Source organism: Rissa tridactyla, chromosome 4 (genome assembly GCF_028500815.1).
Source record: "Rissa tridactyla isolate bRisTri1 chromosome 4, bRisTri1.patW.cur.20221130, whole genome shotgun sequence".
Taxonomy (NCBI): domain Eukaryota; kingdom Metazoa; phylum Chordata; class Aves; order Charadriiformes; family Laridae; genus Rissa; species Rissa tridactyla.
In genome coordinates, this window is record NC_071469.1 from 18,635,886 (window position 1) to 18,658,050 (window position 22,165).

General features: G+C 53.3%; 2 protein-coding genes and 1 long non-coding RNA gene across 4 annotated transcripts in view; all 3 read right to left on the reverse strand.

Moving 5' to 3' along the window:
• LSP1 (lymphocyte specific protein 1) overlaps positions 1–15,235 on the reverse strand; it is a 52,436-nt gene extending 37,201 nt beyond the window's left edge. Inside the window, exon 1 of one of the 2 annotated variants that reach the window (XM_054198079.1) lies at positions 14,429–15,235. In XM_054198079.1, coding sequence (XP_054054054.1) covers positions 14,429–14,508 — 80 coding nt within the window. In that variant the 5' untranslated portion in view covers positions 14,509–15,235. Of the gene's footprint in view, positions 1–1,426; positions 1,586–14,428 lie in introns of those variants that run through there. The other variant, XM_054198080.1, reaches the window with a different exon arrangement.
• Positions 15,236–15,374: 139 nt separating this feature from the next.
• On the reverse strand, positions 15,375–17,323 carry TNNI2 (troponin I2, fast skeletal type). Its single transcript, XM_054198088.1, has 5 exons — positions 17,172–17,323; positions 16,743–16,871; positions 16,244–16,333; positions 15,933–16,109; positions 15,375–15,619 (listed from the first exon to the last, which is right to left on the reverse strand). The coding sequence occupies exons 2-5, from the start codon at positions 16,863–16,865 to the stop codon at positions 15,521–15,523; spliced, it is 489 nt and encodes a 162-aa protein (XP_054054063.1). The 5' UTR covers positions 16,866–16,871; positions 17,172–17,323; the 3' UTR covers positions 15,375–15,520.
• A 2,083-nt stretch (positions 17,324–19,406) lies between these two features.
• Positions 19,407–21,513, reverse strand: LOC128908263 (uncharacterized). Its single transcript, XR_008465890.1, has 2 exons — positions 21,274–21,513; positions 19,407–19,441 (listed from the first exon to the last, which is right to left on the reverse strand). It is a non-coding gene; the product is annotated as an uncharacterized LOC128908263 (long non-coding RNA).
• Positions 21,514–22,165: the final 652 nt, after the last annotated feature.

Genomic DNA, 22,165 nt, shown 5'->3' on the forward strand with positions numbered 1-22,165 from the left:
CTGGCCCCAAATCTGAGCCCATAGTTGCCTGCTGCACACCCACACAGAGGTTTCCATACCCCCTGTGAGCCCCTGCCCAAGCCCTGTTCTGAAACAGGGATCTGTAACCAAGATGCCAGTCCCTCTGGGTGAGACCAGGGTAAGAATGCAACGGGCCAAACAGGAGATGAACAGAGAGGAGTCAGCTGCTTCTGCCTGCTTGCCATCCCAAGGGTCCATACAACCAGTGGGAGCTTTTCTCCCAAGTCCCTTGGGTCCAGAACACGCCCCAGGAGAAGGCAGAAGGGACTGGATGGCTGTAGGAGGCAGTTTCCTTTCCAAGGAAAGAAACTCATTCAAGGGGTGAGGTTTAGAGGCTGCATTACCAGCCAGGGAAATCCCAAGCTGACTGGAAAGCGCCTGTCCAAATAAACCCCATGGCCCCACCTTGACATCTTCTATATCCCAGCTGAAAACCAGCAGGCCCTGGCAAGCACAAGGAAGCCAAGAGGTGCCCAAGACAAGGGATGGAAGTCCAGCACTCCCTAATTCCATCTCTCACCCACCCAGCTGCTCAATTCAATATAAAGACACAAGGAGTGTGTCTCTTCTACCCAGTCAGAGACATGAGAATGGCACAGAATAAGCTCCCCCAGGATCAGCAGCCAGAGGAGTGTCCAGAAGACCCATAGAGGAAAGCAGCATTTCCAGCCCCTCACTGAAAAAGCGATATTCCCAGCCCCCAGGGAAAAGCAGAGTGACCGCATGGAAGGGAATCCCAGCGCCAGCAGACAATGTAGCCCGTCCTCCCTGGCTCAGCCCTGGCTGACAAATGGGAATAAACCCAACTGAACCGTCCACCTCCCTGCCCTAGCAATTATACTCTGGGAGAAAGGTTCAAAGCACTATTGCAATCAATTAAATCAAAAGAGCAATGTCAGCTCACAGCCCTGGGAGGATCCGGCCCTTTACAGATCTCTGAATTGAAAATGCACATCACAGCATGCTAAGAGTACATTTCCTATGAAAAAAAAAAAATTCCTTTTTCTAGGCAGAAGCTTTCAGCGCTCAGGGGACACAAAAAGACACATACTGAGACATCGCTTGCATGGGGGGGAAATCAGCCGGCTCAGGTGAGCGTCACAGTACAGTTGTGCTCAGTTATTTCAGTTGTGTGCTCCTGGAAAAGCCATCAGTAAGTTCAAATCTGCTTTTCTCATATTGCTTTTGAGGGGAGGAGGTATCTATTTTCCTTCCTTCCAACGCATCACGTCTGCTGGAGAACCGGGGTGAGGAAGAAATTCAGCTGGTTTAAAGGGACACGAAGACGGTCGATACGGAATAAATCTCCTTTCTTCCCCCCCACCCCCGGGACCCCCCACCCGCGGGCAGCGGCCAGCCGGAGCCGGCTCCCCCCATACACCCCCCCGGGCAGGTGGGCTCTCACCTGATGAGGTTCTGCAGGCCCTGCTTGCTGGAATTCCTCCTCAGGATCGCGCTGGTCATGGTGGCCACTGCTGAGTGGCGGGGCAGGGTCCCGGCTGCCGCCCCCTTCCCCAGCGCCGCAGGCAGCTGCCCGCCCGCCCGCCCGGCGCTGCGCGCTCCCGCGTCCCCCCTCTCCGCCTTCAGGAAGTTCTGCAGCTGGTTTCCTTTTGTTTCTGCTAGCCCCCCCTTTGCTCCACACCCCCGGCTTGTCTCCTCCACCTCTACCTCCTCCTCCTCGTGGAAGTGTCACGGGAGAACCTCTCGCAGCGCAGCCGGCGGTGGGTCCCGCAGCACAAAGCCCGGCGCTCCCCAGCGAGGGGGGCTTCTCCCTCGCCCTCCTCTGCTTTAACCCTCTTCTCTCCCTCCCTCATCTGCTCCACCCGCCCCCCCTTCCCTTATTCAATCCCTTCCCCCTACATCCCCCCCCTCCCTTTTTTTTTTTTTTTTAAATCCTACCTTCACCACTGCTTTCCTGATTACACAAAGCAACTTGGGAGCCGAAACCCAGGTTGGCAACATGCGCTCGGCTGTAAATCACTCCTGGTCCATTCACAGCACAAGTCTTCCACGAAGGGCTTACCTCCAAACGGTCTCCGAACGGCCGGAGGTGAGCCAAGAGCCAGATTAATGCGAGAGGGTCTTTGTGCTGGGCAGCAACGCACCGGAGAAAAATGTTCTCTTGGGATGGGGACAGCATCTGGATTCTGGGGGAAGCCACTGGGCTGCAGCCCCGGGTGGGGACACAGCACAAAGGCTGCTTCTGCTCTCAGACCTCCCCCTCACCTTCTCAAGTGACCAACTCTCCCGTGCCTCAGTTTCCCCAGCCATCAAATTGGGCAAGAGCAAAAAAGAGAAAAAAAAATCCGGCTTGCCTCCATGAAACACTGATATTTCAGAAGATTAAAGAAGCACATGAGTGTTTGATGAAGGACTAACGACATTGCCACCTGCTAAAACAAAATGCCCATCTGCCATGCATTCAGATGAGTGCTCTTCATTCTACCATGGGAGCAGTCTTGGGGAAAAAAAAAAACAAAACAGTCTTTTTTCCCCTAACCTGCATCTCCTGGTCCACATATGCCTTTTTGGGGGAAGAGATCTTCTGCTATATGTGAGGAGTTATGATGGGACCACCCTGCTTAGACCCTCACCATCTTTCTGCTTTCGGTCCCTCTCATCTCATTTACACATTTCCTTTCAATCACTTCTGCAGAAGTGTTTCTTGCCACTCGGTAAGCTGAAATGGGGAAGTTGCCCATGAAACACACCCAGAAATCGCAATAAAAACGAAGTGCATTAAAGCCAGATCAGAAGGAAGCGCCTTCCCTCCTCCCCACTGTCTCTTCATTTCAAAACACCTTATTTTTTTCTGCAGACATGTACTAAGCATCCCCTAGGTAGGTGATCAGGAGCAACAACAAAAAAAAAAAACCACTAAGCACAGACATTGATGCTGGCCTCAGTCTGTGGGCTTCTCAGATGTTGTCACACTGCATTTTTTTTCTTTCTAAATTTGGCGAGAAGATGCAAGAGATCCACCACAAAAAGTCTCAGTTGCTCAAAAAGAGCCTGCCCCAGCCCTGCAAGTACTCACAGGAGTAATTAGGTTTAAGCATGTGAACACTCCTATTGACTTCACCACAATTGCCCACAGACTTGAAATGAAGTATGCACCTACAAGGTTTTCTTTCTCCAGAGAATCAGTCCAAACCTGCTGGTGACTCCTATGGTCCAAGCATGTCAAGGATGCAAGATGGAGGAGCCCTAGCAGGCAGAGACACAGCTAGCAGCCATGGTCCAGCAACAACTGGGGGCTGAATGAAATCACAGCAGCACTCTTATTTCAGGCAGAGATGCCAGACGATCCACAGGGAGGTGAGGAGGGGCAGGGAGGAATGCAGCTGCTGTCACCAGGAGAAGGCAGGAGCTTGCTGGGTGTGGGGAGGGAAAGAGGCGATGGCGCACCACTACCTACTGGAGGTGAGATCCGCTCCGTAAAGAGGCAGGGGGAGAAGCTGTTGATTCCCCCAGCAAGAGAGCCTTGCCTTGACAACAGAGTTTGTCTCGTGGAGGATGCCAGCATGAGCTCCTCCTCTTGCAAGCACTTGGCAGGCTTCCACCCCAAACCCGGGACTGACTGCCTCTCGGAGATGGGGGCCTTCAATGAATAGGGTGGATAAAAACCCTGCTGGGTGATGAAAGCCAGGACCAGAGAGAGGTCACAACATTAGCTCTTAGGGGTCTAAGGTGCTAAGATCATTCGGGAACACCAGAAGTGAAGCAGTGAGGAAAGGAGTCCCCACATCGCAACAGGCTGAGCTCTGCATTGCTTCTGGGGAGAGACATTCCCAGTACTGAACTCCACCTGGAAAATCCTCCTGCCTTCACAAGGTCGCTGTGCTACTTGACCTCTGGGGAAGGTTTCCTGCCTTTCTCCCTGGCTTTCATCTAAAAGACAGAGAGCAGATACAACAAGAAAACTTTTCCTTCCTCCAGCAGCAGCAGGGTCCTGCAGGACCACAGGGAGGGGAGACCAGGGCAGGACCCTCTTTCTAAACTCACGGCTTGCAAGGAGGGGAGAACTATGCACCCTCAGTGACACATTGACAGAGTCACTGTCCCCATCTCTGTGGGGCGGGGAGCGTTTAAACCCACTATTCAAGAGTGCAAAGGCTGCGCCTCAGGGACCACGGAGAAAGAGCGGTGCAGGAGAAATCCCACACCATCACCCCACAGAACAGAGGCGCCTTCTGTCCCCTCTCCTCCCTTGCTTGCTGCTGAGCCCAGGTGCATCAGTCTGACTCATGCCACGTATCCAAGAACAGTAAGGTCAGCATCAGTCCCACAGCTGCTTGTATCCTTTCACAGAAACAAACCTCCCAGTCCCACCAGGAAACGGGTAGGAGTACAGCGGACACAGGAAGAAAAACAAAGAATTAATTCATCTGTTATTTTTTGCACAGTTTAAGCTAGAAGAACCACCGTAAATCCCTGCAGCAAAACCGCACCCTGCTACAGGAGTGGGGATGCCCAGAGCACCCAGAAAGACGCTGCAGGGCACCAGAGAGCTTCCCAGAGCTCTTCTAGCAGCAGGGAAAGCAGAGAAGGTGAGACATCGGGAAGGAGCAAGTCTGGCTCCATCACTGCGGGAAGGAGGGCGGGAGTCCCAGAGAGATAGGGCCGCACCAGTTCCCGTTAATTACACAATCACTCTGCTATGTAGGACTAGTTGCAAAATCAGTCGGAGGCTAACACATGGTCTAGGAAAAAAAAAGAAACAAAATGAAAGAGACTCTAGTCCTGCTAGTAAAGAAATGCAGCCCAAGCAATTTTCTCCAATATTGCTGGGATGCAAAGCACTGTCAGCATAAGGCCCAACGTACAGTCGCTCCGAGGGCCAGTCCTTTATAGGCCCCATAGCTGCCAGCATGGTTTCCAGAGGTCCATGCCTGCATGTCAGTGGTGGGATCCCACCCAGAGAAGATGTTCTTGCAGGAACAGCCTCACCTCTTCAGCAAGGACTAGGCAGCCGTCTCAGCTGGAGACCCTGCACTTCTGCCAGCAGCCCTCCTAGGACAATGGGGTAGATGGGGAGAATCTCTCTGTTTTGCCTTTTAAGTGATGTAGCCTTCCCTCTTCTACCCCAAATCTCTCTGCCTACCCCAACACTTTCCCAACCTCTCTTCAACCATGCACGTGTAACCCCCACTTTGAAGCCAGCCTGGCAGACATCAGCACTTGCCCAGCCCCCGCCGGCAGCCCCAGTTCAGTGAGAGGGACACACTAGTTGGTACAGCTCAGCTGTGTACATGGTGTTGTTCACACATTAGCCTGATGGACAGGGTTTGCTCATCTCACCTTCATCCCTAACTCCCAGTAAGCTCAGCCCATCTTACTCTGCCAGCACTCACTTTTGGGCAGCCAAATACAAAGGCCAAAACAGGCAGCCAGAGATAATCCCAAGGAAACAAGGTGTCTAGCAGACAAAGGCAGCACGTTGTCTCCTTCACACCAGAACAGCTCGTTACAAGCTCCAGAAGTGTGCAAGAAGGAAGGACAGGGCATCTTAACTGTGCAATGAGCTCAGGGTGCAGGGGAAAGAGTCCAGTCCCAACGCTGCTCCCCAGCAAGACTTCCTCTGCTCTGGCCATGAGTCAGGAGGGGACGTTCCCAAGCCAACGCGTGACCCCATGGGTGTTCAGAGAGGGGATGCTGTAGGCGGGAGCTGTCTTAGCTCAGAGCTTTTGCCTGACTCACGCGCTCAGAGGAGCGCCATGAAGAACATGTATAACTGTGGGCTGGGTCCAAAGAGTCAACAAACACCGTGTCATACTAAGTCTCAAGTACTTGGCTCAGGATCAGTGATGACTTTCTTCCTATGACATCCAAAGAGGCAGAAATGAGAGGGAGAGGAAGCCAGGTCTAGAAGGAGCATCCCTCTTCCTCTACCCCACTGCTGCCCCTCACCCTCACGCAGAGCGGAGGAGGGACCCTCCTTGTGGGGCACTTAATGGGTACATGCATAAACCTAAAATCCCAAGAGTTTGCTTCATCTCCCAGTGATAGGGGAGACGCAAGCTTACAAGCCTTGTAAGATAAGATGGTTTTGCTCCAGGGGTGACACAAATGAGAACAAAGGATGAGGGGACCAAGGGAGAAGAAACCAAAGGGAACATCTGAATGCTGGATTTAAAAAGGGGGAGGAGGGAAGGCAAAGAGAGGTGGTGTAAGCATTAACCGGGCAGTCCAGCATGGTTAAAAGATATCAGAGCCCCTGTTGCGCTAGGTGCTGTGCAAATAGGGAGAGACACCCCCTGAGCCACTGCGTGAGCTACCACCCCGGTTTTACAGACCAGGGCCAAGTGACTCAGCCAAGCCCTGGAGGAGTGCAGCTGGTCCAGCACGTCGAGCCAGCGTGGTTACTGCAGCACACACCATATCTATACATTCGGTTAAATCAACAAAGCCATTGGGAAAGAGACAGGAAGACAAAACAATGGCTGCAGATAAGACACTCCCAGCCCACGCAGGAGGGTCATTATAGGACAAGAGGAGAACTATTGGCCCTAAGGAGACTGGCTCCATCTCTTCAGGATCCATCTCCACCACAGGGACAAGAAGCAGGACAAAGGACTCCAGCCAGGATGAATAAGCCATAGGCAACTGCTGCCAAGAGGTTGTCCCCCCCACCGGCAGACACTGTAGGAAATGTCTAAAAAAGGCCTTCTTACAGCATCGCGTTGCCTTGTCACTAGGCTTTGCTGACTGAGGTTTGGAAAGCTGCTGAATGAATTTGAACTCTGAATGTCCATTTAAAATAAATGGAGTGGCCTTTGCTTTTGGCTAGGTGAATTAGATGGACACTGGGCAGCTGAAGACACCTTCAGACATCTCCCATGTTTAGCAACCTGTAATAGAGGCACCACCTTCTTTCACCAGGTGGCATCTGTGTGATGTGTTTAAGCTATCACCCATAGCCAAGCAACGCATTTAGTTGGTAGGTTTGTAGGACAGTACTGCTGTGTGAGTACAGCCCTGTGCCCAAGCCATGCTGCTCAGCTGACCAGCACAGCACAGATTTCAAGAAGTGAAATACAGCTTCTGCCTGATATAAACTTATTAGCTCAGCCGCAGCTGGCTCAAGGCTCTGATGCAGCACTGCATTGTGCAACACAAGAAGTTTTAGCGACCATTAGTCATAGAATCCCTGCCTCACACTGCTGGGCTGATTATTCCAGCGGGGGTCAGGGTAGACTAATGGATAAGGAGGAACTCCCAAGCATCATCTGACAGTTCCTGCTTACAAGCTATGCCCTCACTTCAAGCTGCACCTTGTGCTGGGGAAATGCGTCTAATCTCAGTTTCCCCATATCCACCCATGCCTCCCTCGCCGAGCTGGGCAAAAGACGGGAGCTGTTATGAATGGGCAGGCAAAAGTATTGTCATGCATCCAAAAAGCCTGCAAACCAACACGTGCCTTCATCAAGGGAGAGGGCAGTCATTAATGCTCCAAAGTGAGGCCCAACAGAAAGTTAAGATGAGCCTTTCTGCACAAAGGGCATCTAAGACTGTATGCGGGAAGATGGCAACTGGAGTGGAGAAGCAGCAGAAGAGAAAAATGCCACCCCAAGGAAGGAAAAACCTCACCAGAGCCGGGGTGCACAGCCTGCGTATCACATCAGTCTGTCCTTGAGGGCAGCTCAGCTCAAACACACTGCTGTCAGCTCCTGTTACGTGAACCTAAGTGACGACTTCAAGGAGGGACTTATTCAAAGAGGAAATAATTATTGTCATCAATTTTACTGGGGGAGAACTTTGCTGCCCCCCCTACCCCCCCCAAGCGGCTGGCAGTCGTGATTGGTTGGGGGTCTGTCAATAGTTCAGGGTTTGTCAATGCTAATGGCTCCGGAGAAAGCTTTCACTGGAAAGGAAAGTGCTTTTGCAGCAAAAAAATCACATGCATGCACAAACACAGAAGAAAAGATCGTATTTTCCAAACTGTCTGGCAAGGGCTTGATAAAAGGCATTGCACATACTGTCCATTTAGCTGCAGCAAGCAACAGATACCTAGAGCTGGGAGAGAGGCTTCTTGGTAATGCAGAACTAATCCCTAGCAAAGGATCTATTTTCAAAGTGACATGTAAGTGAAAGAACCGGAGACCTCCAGCTGATGCAAACTGTCACAGCTTTACGGCAGACAGTGGGATGGTGCTGATGTACATTAGCAAAAGCCTACACATCTGTGCAATAGCAAGAGAATTTGGGTCTACAATTTGGGCCTACACATCTGTGCAATAGCAAGAGAAATCCAAATAAGCTGTCTTGCACTTCTCAGACCAGTTGCTCCCAGGTGGCTCCAAGTTTTCAAACCACTGGGTGCAAGTCACTAATCAAGCTAATAGAAGCCCACTAACTGCCATTTACATTCATTAATAAATCCATCTGGGTTTGCTGATATATTTTCCTCTTTACCTATGTATTCCCTTGACAGTTATCAGACAGACCAGGCTGGTATGAAGCACCACTGCTCCTTTGAGATAGGGTGAACCCAAGCAGCTTCTGGGTCTAGCAGTCACCCCATAGGGCTCAAGATGGAGCCATCAGCATCGGCTCTGCTGCCAGCCCCAGCGGCCCATCCCAGGAGTGACTTGTTGAAAGCAGCAAATAACAGAAGCTATTTTGTCCTGCGTAGCTGCAGATTCTCCAGCAGAGGATGGGGGCTGCCAGCCTCCCTGCTCAGGCATTGCACAAGTAGCAGTGGAGCCCCCAGAAAGCTGCTGCAGACCTGCCCGTGAGAAAGACAACTTCAAGTGCAGAAACCTGGGATTAAGACACTCCAGCGGCTGCCTCACACATCTGGTGTGTGTTAGGAGGGATACACTGGCAAGGAAAACACACACAGGCTCCAAGAGGGGATGGTTAACCCATACATGACTGAGCCTGTGTGGAGCACCCGGACAGGCTGGGGACTGGGAGACACCTCAGGAGAGCTCGGTTCAAACCTCAGCAGTGGCCTGCGTTCCTAGGTGATATGGGGAAATTAAGGAGCAATTCAGGTGCCTAAACATAGGTGTCAAATGCCACTGAGGATGCCTTGGGTTACCTAAGACACCTGCCAAGGCCTGGTAGATGTCACATGGGTCTAATATGAAACCACTTCTTCTGGGTACACAGTCCACAGTGGGCAAGTCCTACGGTTAGGGCATCTCTTCCCCTTCCTAAACACCTCAACCTCAGTTGTCTCGTCTTGCAGTAGAGATAAGCTGTCCTCTTTGCCCTGAGATGGTAGGCCATTGGGATAGCCACAGAGCACCCACCACAGTGACACCCTGACCTTGGCTGAGCACTGTAGGTGCTGCTTTAGTACTGATCACACTGCAGTCACGCTGTGCAGGACATCTGACTGACAACATGCACAGCACCTCCTAAGACATATTTTTGGCCCATATACCAGATGGCCATGATCCAGAGCACAACCTGGGTAAAGAGGCCCCTGAGTCCCTATCTTACAAATACACCCCCGTGTCTTCCTTTTATTGATGTACATCCTCAAGGTTTCCCCTTATGAAGGGCTTAAGGAGAACAGAGGCACACCATGAGAACCCATTCCTCATGCATACAGCTCCAAAGGATGCCAAAGCACCTCTTTGGAGAGCCCAAAGACCCAGCTTGATGAGGAGCTTGTTGGAAGGGAACAGGAACTACAGTAGGTCCTGCACAAGCTGGGTGTTGCCTCAGGTAGAGCGGAGTCCTCCCTGCTCTGCGCTGGGTGAGAGGGCACTGTCTTTCCCAGACAAGTTCGTGTAGCCGGATTGTACCGGGAGGGCAGCATGTGGAGTTTGAAGTTAGAGCAGCAAATCCTTGTGACATTTCCCCTGAGCCCCTGAAGACAACAGCAGGTTTGCACTGTCTGTCAGCCAGATTACAGTCCCAAGAGCCTAGCAGCCACCATGCCCCCTTGCAGCCTGGGCAACAACTTTCTTTGGGCCAGGACTTCCACCCCCACCAAGGAAAAAGCTGTTCCCGATGAAAACACAGCACCGAGGCCTCAGAGCATGTCTTGGCCAGGCGGTCTGCCTAGATGCAAGTCAGTGTCCCAACACAGGCAGCAGCCAGGCTGGATGAGTGCCTAGCTGGGAGCAAGCCCAGCGCTGGGGAGAGCACCGAGGCAGCAAGGAGCCCACTCAGCTGCTGCACAGACCCCGCAGTCACGGGGATGATGGATGCAAAGGGGGAATGTAGGCAGAGTATCGGCCAGGGCTGGGTTAGCGGGGTCAGTGGGGGTCAGAGCAGAGGGGCCCCGGATCCCCAGGGCATGCCAGGGTTAACCACTTCACTGCCATTGATCCAGCTGTCATACCTTCTACCCTTCCAGTTACTGCTAGAAAAACAGCTTTCAGATTTTGGGAAAGGCCTGAAACCCCCTGAAGCAGCACACCATACAAAACCCACATGGCCAGGGAGGATACCCAGACCAATGGGGGGAAAAAAAAAAAAATCCCTCTTTCCTCCCTCCTTCCCAAACTATCCCTCCACACACCTTGTATATCTCTAGGCTTAACTCAGCCGTGCCCACGGAGCAGCACTCATCCTGTTTCAGCCGCAGCAGACCTGGGAAAGCCCATGCAGCTACACCCCCCGTGGGCAGCGTGGCTGTGAACACTGAGCTGACCCCACTCTCCATCCTGAGGCCAGGACACCACCCTGTCCCAAAATGCAATCATATCCCCTGGCAGCAGCTCTCCCTGGGGACACCCCCACCCTGGGGACACCCCCACCCTGGGGACACCCCCACCCTGGGGACACCCAATGCCTGCATGCAAGCAGTAAAACCCTGTCATACCCTAAAACTCTGCCTGGGCATCTCAACTTTCCTCATTGCTGCAGATTTATAGGTGTTGCCAAACAATCAGGCCAAGCAGAGCTCGCCCCCTCGTGGGGTGCAGCCAGGGGATAGCTGGGCCCCCCACAACCAGAAGGGTTGGGTGCCCCAGGGGGGCAGCCGGTGCTGTGTCTCTGCCCCCCTCCCTCCAGAGGAGCAGGAGCCCCAGCGCCTTTTCAACCCGCAGAAGGGCTTTTTCACCCCACCCCAGCAATGCCGTTCTGGCAAAACCTGCTCTTAGCAGCCCCCAGGATGGCCCCTGGGACAGCCAGCCCAGCCTTCCTCTCAGACAGGTCTCTCCAAAATCCAGGGGCAAAGGGATTCCCACAGGCTTCAGAGCCAGACTTCACCCAAAGAGTTTTAAAAGAGCCAGCCCTCCAGCCAGCAGAGAGTCTTCTGTGGTTTAAAAAAAAGTAAAATTTAAATAAAGGCTGCTGGGCAACGCCCTACTTTACTTTAACACATCTCCAAAGCCATAGCTTTACATTGCAAACTTAGCTCAGAGGCAAGGCAAGCTAGCCTTTTTTTTTTTTTTTTTTTTTTTTTTTTTTTTTGCAAGGAGAAAGGGGCACTGAAGGCACCTGATACCTCCCTATAATTAGAGATAGTTCCTTATCCCTAATGCCGCTGGCCAGGGCACCTATATCCAATTTGGAAATGCTAAAGTATTGCCCAGCTTCATTAAATTATCCATCTGGCCCTCCCCTGTTCGCTTCCCTACTATTTTTCCACTTTATGAGCCCAGCTGGGTCAAACTGTGACCAGTTACTGCTGAGCAGGGATCAGCCATCCCTCCATCCCTCCCCCAAGGAATCTGGTGTGCCAAGGGGTCCAAAGACTCTCCACGTATCAGTTTTCCCAGACAACCTCCTTCCAACCACGGGTATACTTAGCAACAGCAGTCACCCTAGCAAGGGCCCTCGAGACTCCTCTAAGGATCTGGAGAATTCAAGACAGCTGGGGATAGACATGGCAAAGAAAAGCCTGGGGCTTGCTAGCACAGCAGAGCCTCTCCCCAGGCGGTGACCATACATGGGCTGCCAGGAGCTCCCTGCAGCTCAAGGGGTTGGAAGGCCCAGAAGGAAGGAGATGGGGGAGTCTGGGAGAAACCAATCTCTCATCTCAGACCCCATAAGGCAGGAGAAACCTGCCTCGTGAGCCGTGCTCCTGCTCAGGTGCAAATATCTTGCAGAGCAGAGCCCAAGCTGTAGGGATGTGCGCAGCCATGGGTGTAGCAACTAAGGTCAGGGGCTGCCTGAAGCCTCCAGAGCTCTGTGGAGAGTGCTCTGAACAACAGACCCAATACACATAGGATTATCTATCCCTGGTATAAGGCAGGCTTCCCTCACACCTCGGGCTCCCAGCCTCCCACCATCAAGGCAGGAGGGGCGGCTCCTTCATCCCGCACGGTGTTGTCCCATCAGGGCAGGACAACCCAAGCAGCCACCTCCCCAGAGCCCACCCCAGCTTCTCACTTCTTTTGGGTAGGCTCCACATCAGGCTTACACCAGGGTGGTTTCCTATAGAGCAATTCCAGCTCACAAAGAGACCATAACACCAGGTTGGTTTGGGTGGTGTTACACTGGCATCAGCAAGACTTTGCCAGCATGTCCCCGTTTGTATGCTAGAACAGAGTAAGCTATGTCCAAATTAGGATTTCTAGGACATTTTCTAATGCAAACGCCTGTTCTATATACACTGGGCACATTAAGTAGATAAGATTTGTTGTTCAAGCAAACCCAGCACCTCTTTTCTCCCCATATCTCCTCGCTGTGCTTTTACACAAAGGAGCCTTGGGATTTACTTTCCTGGCAGCTCCACCACAAGACTCGCTGCTCACATCCCCAGCGCACCTTAAGTTGTCTTAGGAGCACTGTCCTGACCGCACTTATATGCGGGTCAGCTTGAAAAGAGTCCTCAAGGAGAGGAGATCAGAGAGCTGAGCTAGCCACAGGGTGAGAAAAGGTAGCCCCCACACAGCAAGCAAACGCTTCCTTCCTCCATTTTGGGAGCGCAAATCACCAGAGCCTAGCCGGGGTTAAAACAGCACAAGTAAAAATAGGACATTTTAGAGCGGCACATGAAACTATTACACAGGTTGGGAGGGAAAGTAATTCTCCATATTTTAAAAACAAAAAGGAAGTTACTGTTGCTCACTACTTCTTTCCCATCGAGTTTCATATTTCATCAAAATTCTAAAACACAGCTAGGGAGGAAGGCCTGTGCCACCCTGACACACACATTTTTTTGAACAAGTCTCTAAAGGCAGTCAGGGTTGGAGTGGTACAGAACAGACACCCCCCACCAGACAGCCCCTTATTTAGCTGAAACTCCACCAGGAAAAAGAGAAGGGAGGAAGCTGGATCTGCCTCACCAGCAGCCCCCACCGCCTTGCCCCGGCTGTGCCGATGTACCTGCGCCCACCGCAGCAAGAGGGGAGCAGAAAGGCTCAACCGCCTTGGGCCGCCCCCAGCATCTGCTCCTTGCTCCTCCAAGGTGAGCTGAGCCTGCGGCGGAGGCATGGCCCAGCTGGAGCGATGCTGGGAATCCCATAGCCCACACTGATAAACTCCTGCGCTCCCCCCGCAGCCAAGGCTTCCCCTTTGTTTCAGCAGGGAGTCATACACAGAGCCTTCCAGCACCTTTTGAAGCTTCCAGTCAAGTCTTCAGCCAAGGCTAATTGCTGTCAGGTGTCAGCCAAAACACCTACTGCAACCGTTAGTGACAGGAGATGACACACCTTTCTCCTCTTGTTGTCACTCAAGGGGTTTTGTTTTTTTCATATCGACATTAACTGAGCTGGCTTTCAGGAGCCTTGGGGAGAAATGCTAATGCGAGCTTTGAAGCTGGAGGCGAAAAATCAGGCAACCCCCCCAAGCTCCCTGGATGCTCTGCCTGAATCTAGTCCAAATCTGAGTCCTTCTGGGTGCTATACCTCAGCCAAGCTCATCTCTGCCTCCACCACAGACAGATGCGGTCTCTGCTACTGGCGTGTCGTCTTTTAACCCCCATGGAAAGCTGTCTGCATTGGAGCAAACAGACCCCAAAATTTACGGTCTCTGATGATAAAACAACAAAGCAGAGTGGAGGCACAGGGGGAGATCTATAAGCTTACAGCAATTAGTTTGAAACATCGTCGAGTTAATTCGGTTAGAGGCATGGGGGACACAGCAAGAAATCAGGTGTGTCCAGCGATCACTGCAAGGAGAGGAGGCGGCTGATCTCTACCCACTGGTCTTAAAGATGGGGCTGATTCCAACTGCGGAGCAGGTCCAGGTTGCCAGACCCCTTGCTGAGCTTGCCTGCTGCTGGAGCTGTGATTCTCCACTTGATCAAACCCCCTTCCAAAGGCTTTGAAGTTCAAAGGAAACGAGACCTTTAGGAAGTCTAAGTCTCTCCCTAGCTGGAGGAGCTTGTCGAAAGCCTGCTGGAACACCTGACCCATTTCAGCCTCATGGGTCATCATCATTTTGGCCGCGCATCCTTCTTTCCCACCATCACCCCTCCCAGTTTCACAGCCTCCCAGTTTCCTGGGACTGAAAGGCAGCCATGCCATTGAGGTACCCAGTCCCCAGGTCTCACCTCTCGCTCTCCCCGGGGGATTCATCTGCCACTTGGTTGACACCTTCTGCACCCTCCTGGCACCCCTCCGAGTCTGACATCTTCTCCCCTGGCCGGCACGGTGGCCCCACAGGCAGCTCCGGCGTAAGGGTGCCGACGCCGCCGTTTCACTTTTCCTGTGCTCGGCAGAAGTGAGCCGTGCCGGAAACCTCAAGGGCTGAGGGTTTGGGGGGATGGGAGCGGGCCAGCAGGAAGGCAAATTTGGGGGTTTTTTTGTTTGGTTTTTTTTTTTAAACCACTACTTCAGGGACTATTTCAAGGTTTTGCCTCTGCCGGCAGCTTGAAATCAGAAAGTGCTGGACTAACCCAAATGGAAAGCGGGGGGCACGGACATCGCACCATGGCAGGGAGAGGGGTGACCCTCTGCTCCCCCAACTGTCCATGCCACTTTGGGGACAGCCAGCGTCTCTAAATCACAGCACCCTAACAGTGCACCGGGTACCAGGGTGCTGCCGCAGGATCTGACAAGGTTGTCCTGACTTCGCACCTCTCAAAGCCTGCTGGAGCCAAAGGGCCTGCTTCTGCCCTGCAGCCATCAACCGTCACCTCCCTTCCCAGCTCTGCCCCTTCCCTGTGGCTTCCCACTGTTGATGTTCTGTAACACTTCCTGCGGCTTGGACTCTTTGCCACCAGTGAAGGACGTGGCCAGGAGCCTGGTGGGTACAGCCTGGTGGGAGGATGCCAGCAGAGAATGGTGACACAGCCTCACCCTTTCCTCCCTACAACAAGGGGGACGAGCATCCCCAGCTTCAGGGGGGGGACCAACAGCAGAGAGGTCCCGATCCCCATCCCCACAGCACCACCAAAGCCTCCCCATCCCCACCAGGACCCCCACGGCGGGGGCAGACCCTGCTGGCACCATGGCATGGGTCAGGGTCTGGCACCCCAGGCAGGCGACACCCGCCTCTCCCGCCAAAGCTTTATTTACACTGCTGCTGCCAGGACGCAGCTCTTCACAAAACCAGAGAGAAACAGCACCCAGTCAGTGCCCTTGAACACGGGGGGACGGCGGGGACAGGAGGGAGCAGAGGACGGGTGTGGAGAGGCAGGTGCTTAGGACTCGCCAGCCTCGAACATCTTCTTCCTGCCCTCCATGCCGGACTTCTCCTCAATGTTCTTCCTCCAGTCACCGACATCACGGAGGTCCTTCTCCTGGGGGAGGGATGGGCACATGGGTGCAGGCAGTGTCCCCCGGGGTGAGAACCCACCCAGGCAGGACCCTTCACCCGTCCACCCATGGAAAACCCGATGTCAGCTAAAGGAACCCAATTCCACTCATGCTGTACATCTTTGTGGGCTTCACCCTCCTCTTTCAACACCATGGGTCCCAGAGGAGGCAATATTGAGCAGGAAGAACATCATGGAGGAAGGCTCCCTCTCAACCCTGTCTATCACACAGGGAGGTGTGAGCCCTGGAAAACTGGGGCCAACTCCTGTATGGGCACAGGGGAGAGGGAAGGAGTACCTTCTCAGTGTCCTCCTTCTTGACTTGCTTCAGGTTGGCTCGGAGGTCCATGCAGACCTTGTGCTTGGAGCCCAGCAGGGCCCGCAGCATCGCATCAGCGGACATGCGCACCCTGCGCAGTGGCGGCCTCTTGAACTTGCCCCGCAGGTCAAAGAGCTTCTGGCTCAAGTCTTCCAGCTGCAGGGGCACAAAATGGGGGAGGACAGAGAGAGAGCAGGGTGTGGGTTTCGTGAGATGGACCCAAGCAGCACAGGGAGGCACAAAGGATGGGCTGGAGGCTTCCCTGACGGATGGCTCCAGGGGAAACTCACCTCCTTAGTAGTCTTCTGTAGCTTCACCTCTGTGTCGTACCTCTCCTCATCCACGGACTCTATCTTGGCATGAAGCTTTTTGCACAACTCCTGGAAGGAAAAGCAGAGAGGGATGTTGACTGATAGGACCCATGCACGTGATTTGTCTCTCCTGACCACTCTGGCTCTGGAAGACCTCAGTCCAGAAAACCAGACTGGGTCAAGACCAGATGGTGAAGGGCAGCTCATAGGCCAGCTCCTGGTCTCCATGCTACCAGCTTCACGCAAATGCTGCCTTAACACATTATTAGAAACACAGCTTTCCTGCCAGCCAGACCCCTTTTTTTTGTGTGAGAGACCCCATCTGTCTCTCAAGCCAATTCCACATCCAGCCAGCTCCAGGGCACCCATTGGTGAGAGGGCGGTCAAGACGGGAAGGACAATCTAGATCCACCAGGCTGACTGATGGAGCCAAATCCTTTCTGCTCCAGCACAGTGAAAGGGTTAAAGAAGTCTTTACCTGAAGTTCCTGCATGGATCCTGGGAGTGACAGAGGAGGGCAATGCTCTGCCAGGTAGTTTTGCTTTTCCACTTCTTTAGCAGCTGCTTCTTTTTCTATTTCGGTGGCAGCGAGCTGGAGCATAGCACTCTGGAAGGCAGCAGGAGGATGATCAGCATGGAGTGGAGGCGAGGGAGGCGGGCAGAAGGGGTTGGCAAGGGAGGGAGAGCCCTGATGGAGAAGCAGGTTGGGGAACTCCCCAACAACACCAGCATCTCCAAGCAAGGGGTACTGGTAGGGACCCGGTAAGGACTGGGGAAAGGTGTTGGGGTCACCCAGGTTGTGCATTGTGGCCTCTTCCAGGAGGGAGAGTGCCGAGAGCTGGCTGGCTCAGGATGGGAGATGGGATGGTTGGGACACACCTCGCCCAGCCCCAGCAGTGCCACGTACCTTCAGGTGCTGCCGACGGGCAGTGGCTGCCCTCCTTTTTTTCTGCAAGTGGGAGGAATTAGAGAAAAGCAGGTTATCAGGTGCCCATGCCCCTTCCCATTCCCCTTACGCATACAACCCCACAGTCTGCCAAGGACCTGCAGCCATGCCAGGGAGTTGGCTCCAGCCGGGATGTACAGCTTGACACACAACTGGTCCCCAAATCAGCATCACTCAAAGAGGAGGCTCCCTGCTGAACCCAGCTTTGCCAGCCTCAGAGAGCTAAAACCTATGAAGTGCCTCAGGAAAAGGTAACAAACTCAAAGATGTGCATATAAATTCTTTGGACTTTCAGATTTTTCTCTGATTTCCTCTGCACTCAGACATGTGTTTTGCTTTGCACTCAACCACCCTGATGCCCCTGGGCACCCGGGAGCTGTGGGACGTCTTTCTGAGCGGTCCCTGGCACACGAGTGAGAAGGACGGCCAGACATGGGTAAAAACATGAAGGCTGCATAATACCTGGAGCTGAAAGACCCAGTGCAGGTGCCACCGAAGGTGATGCTGTGAGAAACAGCAACCCCTTTTGCAACTCTTCCCCAGCCTGGTGGTTACGGGTATTTCAATGTGCTGCATTAGGGCACTGGGGAGGCAGGTCCAGGGCATGGGGGGTTCGTCACAGCTGGAGGACAGACACAACCATGGGGTCTGCAGGCCTGGAGGCTGCCCTGGCTTACAGACGTGCAGGGCCACGAGGCTGCATCTGCATGATGCAGACTGGTTCCCTCTTCCCTGGGATGCCAGATGAGCCTGGAAGACCAAGTCTGCCCTTCTGTACCCGCGATGTGCTGGAAGAGCAGCCACAGGTCTTCTATTTATAAAAGAAGCCACAACCTTGTTGTGCCGCTACAATGCAGCTGTTTCCTCAGCATTTTGCCCAGAAGACCAAGCAAGGCTGAGTGTGGCTGGGGCAAGGGAAGCACACCCAGACATCTGATACGCTGGTGGGGTGTGTAGCTGTGCTGCATAGAGAGGAAGTGGATAAGGATCTGCAGAGTAAAATGTAACAAAATCTGACTTGTTTTGCATATGCAAATGGTGCTAAAGCCCTCCTGACAGGGCTGAAGGGCTCTGCAGAGGAAAAGCATCCAGCTCAGAGATGAAGCGCACCATTAACCGTCAGGATTTCACTGTATGAATCCGGCCACAGGCCACAAGAGAGTGGATCCCTTGAGCGCTCTTAGCCCAGGGCTTATTCTCCATCTGAAAACTGGTACCTTAGCGAAGAATGCCCTCCCAGCCACCCCTGGGGGCACTGGGCTTGATGGGCAATCAAGGCACCCGTTGGACATCAGCACCATATTGTGGAGCTTCTATGTGTCCCTGAAATCCTCTTTTCTCTTGGTGACAACAAGCTTGAGCTTGTACTGTTTTGGACATATGGGGAGGTGTCAAGCAGAGATGAAGGATGGAGCAACTTGCTAAGAGGAGATACGGAGTGACAAAACCATGCACCACTCTTCCACACCTTCCCTTGCGTTTCCCCAGCCGCCCCCAGGCTTCAAGCCCAGCCCCGCTACGGCTCTGCCAGAAGCCATGAGGAACTTGCAAGGATGCAACCTCCACCCTGCTCACACTGCCCTGGATCCAGGGCTCACCAGATCACCTTTGGGAAGCGATTTGGCAGTGCTCAGTGGGCAGGAAGTGAGGGGCTAGGTTGGGGGGAAGGACGAGAGGATGCTCAGCCAAGGGCTGGCTGGTAGATGGGTGATGGATGGATGATGGAGAAGAGGTGGCTCTGGACCACCGCCTTCCCAGCACCATCTCGTGGCCGGCTGGGGAAACAGGAAAGGAGGAAAAAAAGCATCCAACTCCAAGACAGGAGTCAGAAAAGACCTTCAAAAGGGATTTTTCTTCTACTTTCCGTCTTTACCAGGAGGAATCAGCAAGAAAGTCTTGCCAAGAACCATTCTTCCCCACACACCCCCAGCAGCTGCTTTTCCTAAGGAAGAATGGTGAAGCCAGGATTGATGCCACGAGCATCGCTGAAGGAAAAAAAACTCAGCAAGACACACTTACCTCTTCACTGTTCAGGATAAGCAGATGGACAAGGAAGGGAAGGAAGAGAAAGGGGAGAAAAAGGCAGTTAGCATCCTAATCGGAAACAAGCCGAGGAATCTTAACAAGCATAAAATGTTGGCAGTTGAACAAAAGCTTTTAAATGCCAACCAAATATTAGAGACAGAAAAATGGGAACTTACTCAGACATCTTGCTTTAGATGGTTGTGAGCCTGCAATGAAAACCAAGGAAAAAAAGGTTCACAGTTATTCATGCTGGTGGTGACTTTTTGGGTTTAAAAATAAAGCAAGATTCCTCTAGAGGAAAAAAAAAAAAAAAAAAAAAAGAGGAACAGGTTTGCTCTTATTTCCCAACTTCTCAAAATTTTCATCGTATGGGGAACTAGGCTGCAGTCTGTGCAGGAGAGCCAAAGACGTACCTACTCACAGCCACACAAACCTCAGCATCAGGGGACTTCTGCCCCAGCACCGTTTGGTCCGGTCACAAAGAGAGCTTTGTAACAGTAGTTCCTGCAGGCATGTTTCTTGTTTGACCCCCAGGAAACCACTTCATGCAATGAAGGGAAAAGAGGAAAAAGCTATTTCCAGTTGACTGCTTCACTTTACCCCGCAGTCTTTCCTACTTCATGAACAAGAAATATCCCAAAGCCTGCGGAGGGTTGGGACACCCTGGGAAGAGAGCCAGGCAGCGACTCCAGGTGACAAGGAAGGACTTCAGAGGATGCTGCTGCCAGTGTATGCATCCATGGTGTGGGGCAGGGGAGCCTGTTGCAACAACCTCAGCACAGGTGACGTAGAATGGGGTCGAAAGTTGGTGTTGAATTCATAAAAGCACAAAGAGTTTCCCCAGGTAACTCCTTGCATTTCCTTTAAGTGGAAATTTTACAGGTACAACGCAGCGATTAGGGAAGAGATGGAAGAGCACCTTTGTTTTGCGGTAAATTATTTCCCCACAAGGAGAATTTTACTTTTCTAGCAGAGCAGTATCTCCTGCTTGTATCTCCTGATGGAAGGATGCAGGTGTGTCGGTCGAGCCCAAACTAAACTAGTCCTCTGCAGAGCAGGCAGACCCCAAAACACTGCCATCTGCAGACCTGGGAGGCTCTGTTGGGAGGTGAAGCGTTAACGGGGGCTCATGCCCGGGCGAGGAGGCACAGCTTGCAGGGCCAAGGAAACTTTATCCTGGAAAATGTGCAGGCCCATCACATTATTTGGGGGGGGGGGGGGGGGGGGAGGATGGAGGATGGGGGGAGGAGGAAAGTGCTTCTAAAAATGGTCAGGGAGCTGCAGAAGGAGCTGCAGCTGTCTCCTCGGACGGCAGCCTTTCCCCGGTGCCAGCCCCCGTGACTCAGGGAGGTCGGGACGATGCGGAGCAAAAGCCAGCGCAGGTGGCTGGGCTACAGCTGAGGGACAGCGCGGCCAAGGAACGCCAGCTATTTTTACTTGCGTCCCTGCCCCGCGCCCGCTTGCACCCACTTCGGCAGCAGCGATGCTGCGAGCGCTGAGGAAGCGAGGGGACAACGCGGGGACAACGCTGGGCTGCGGCTCACTGCCTGCAATGTGGGCTGTAAATCACCTGTTCGGGGGGGGGGGGGGGGGGGGCGCGGACAGCAGTAAATTTGGATGTCGTCCCTGTCTCAGAGGATGTTTTTTGGGGAGAAAGGAGCTGCAAAGACTGGGTCGGATGTAAGTAGGGAGCATTGTCGGGTTACTGCAGGCAAGGATGCCCCGTCCTGTGGCCCTAGGAGGTCAGCGTCAGGGAGCCTTGCCCTTGCTACTCAAGCCGGAGAGCAAAACCAACCAAGGGAGGGGAAGGCATGAAACCAAAGAGAAAGGTCACTGGAAAAGACAGAGGGAGACTTTCCGATGCGCGGACCCTCTCCCGCAGGCAAAGGGTGGAGAAGGTTTTATTAGCACCCCCGTTTCTCCCAGCAGGTCACCCCAACCTGGCATTTATCTCCCTAAAACTCAGGTGAGTGTATCTGCTCCCCCATCAACCCTTAAGAGCAAGCTGGGTCAGTAAGAGACATGCAAAACAGCTCACCCAAGTCTGGAAGAGAAAACCAGAGCGCTGCTGGACGGACAAGACGGACTGGCGAGCCGCAGACAGCTGGCTGAGTAAGGAGGTATAAAAGGGCTTCTCGGGTGGCTCAGCAGAAAATCCACCTTCTCTTTAAGGGCATGGAGACCTTCTCAGACCAATGATGTGCAAGAGTCCCTTGTGCACCTCCCTTGGCTGGGGCAGGCCAGGCAGGCAGCCCCGGAGGAGAGGGCAGCCTCCGGGGACAGAGGGGTGGGGAGGGGGAGGACATCTTCTCCCCGTAGGGTGGGGAAGCAGAGCCACCCCGGAGGAGCCAGGGAGGTGCTCTTCCTCAGGAGAGCCGAGGAGGGAGCCTTCCTCCCTCCCGCTCTTCCTCCCATCAACCTGCGACACTAGATATGGCTCCAAGGTTGTGGGGAGCGCAGGCTCCCCACGCACAGCCATCCATCTGCCAGGCCTCTAATAAAATTTTCTGTTGGAGACATAGAGGGGCTTATCCATGGACAGGGGCACAGCTCCGTTCACCTACAAGGGCTTGGGAGCAGCTCTGCCTTTCAGAAATGAAGAGGGGAAAGAGCACCCCTCAATCCATCGCCGATGGCATGTGCAAGAGCAATCCCTGAGCAAGCCATCCATTGCTGGCATGCTATTTAACCTCACTTACCACACGGGAAGCCTTTGCAGCTCCCCCGCCTTGTGAAATATTTCAACACAACTAACTGAGGTTTTTTAAAAAGCAAGCCAGTGGAGCTGCTGCGGGCAGCCCCAGGGCTCACTGCCATGGAGGGGCTGGGGAGAAGCAGGAGAGCATCGGGGAGCAGCCCCACGCTACCAGCAAGGAAAGGTAACCCCACCACATCTGCTGCGGGATGCCCCAGATCCGTATCTCCACGGA

Coding starts and splice junctions, on each gene's coding strand:
- TNNI2 (XM_054198088.1), bottom strand. CDS start 16,865: ATGCTCCAGCTCGCTGCCACCGAAATAGAAAAAGAAGCAGCTGCTAAA. Junction 16,334..16,742: donor GATCCATGCAGGAACTTCAG/GTAAAGACTTCT, acceptor TTTTCCTTCCAG/GAGTTGTGCAAAAAGCTTCA. Junction 16,110..16,243: donor TACAGAAGACTACTAAGGAG/GTGAGTTTCCCC, acceptor GTGCCCCTGCAG/CTGGAAGACTTGAGCCAGAA.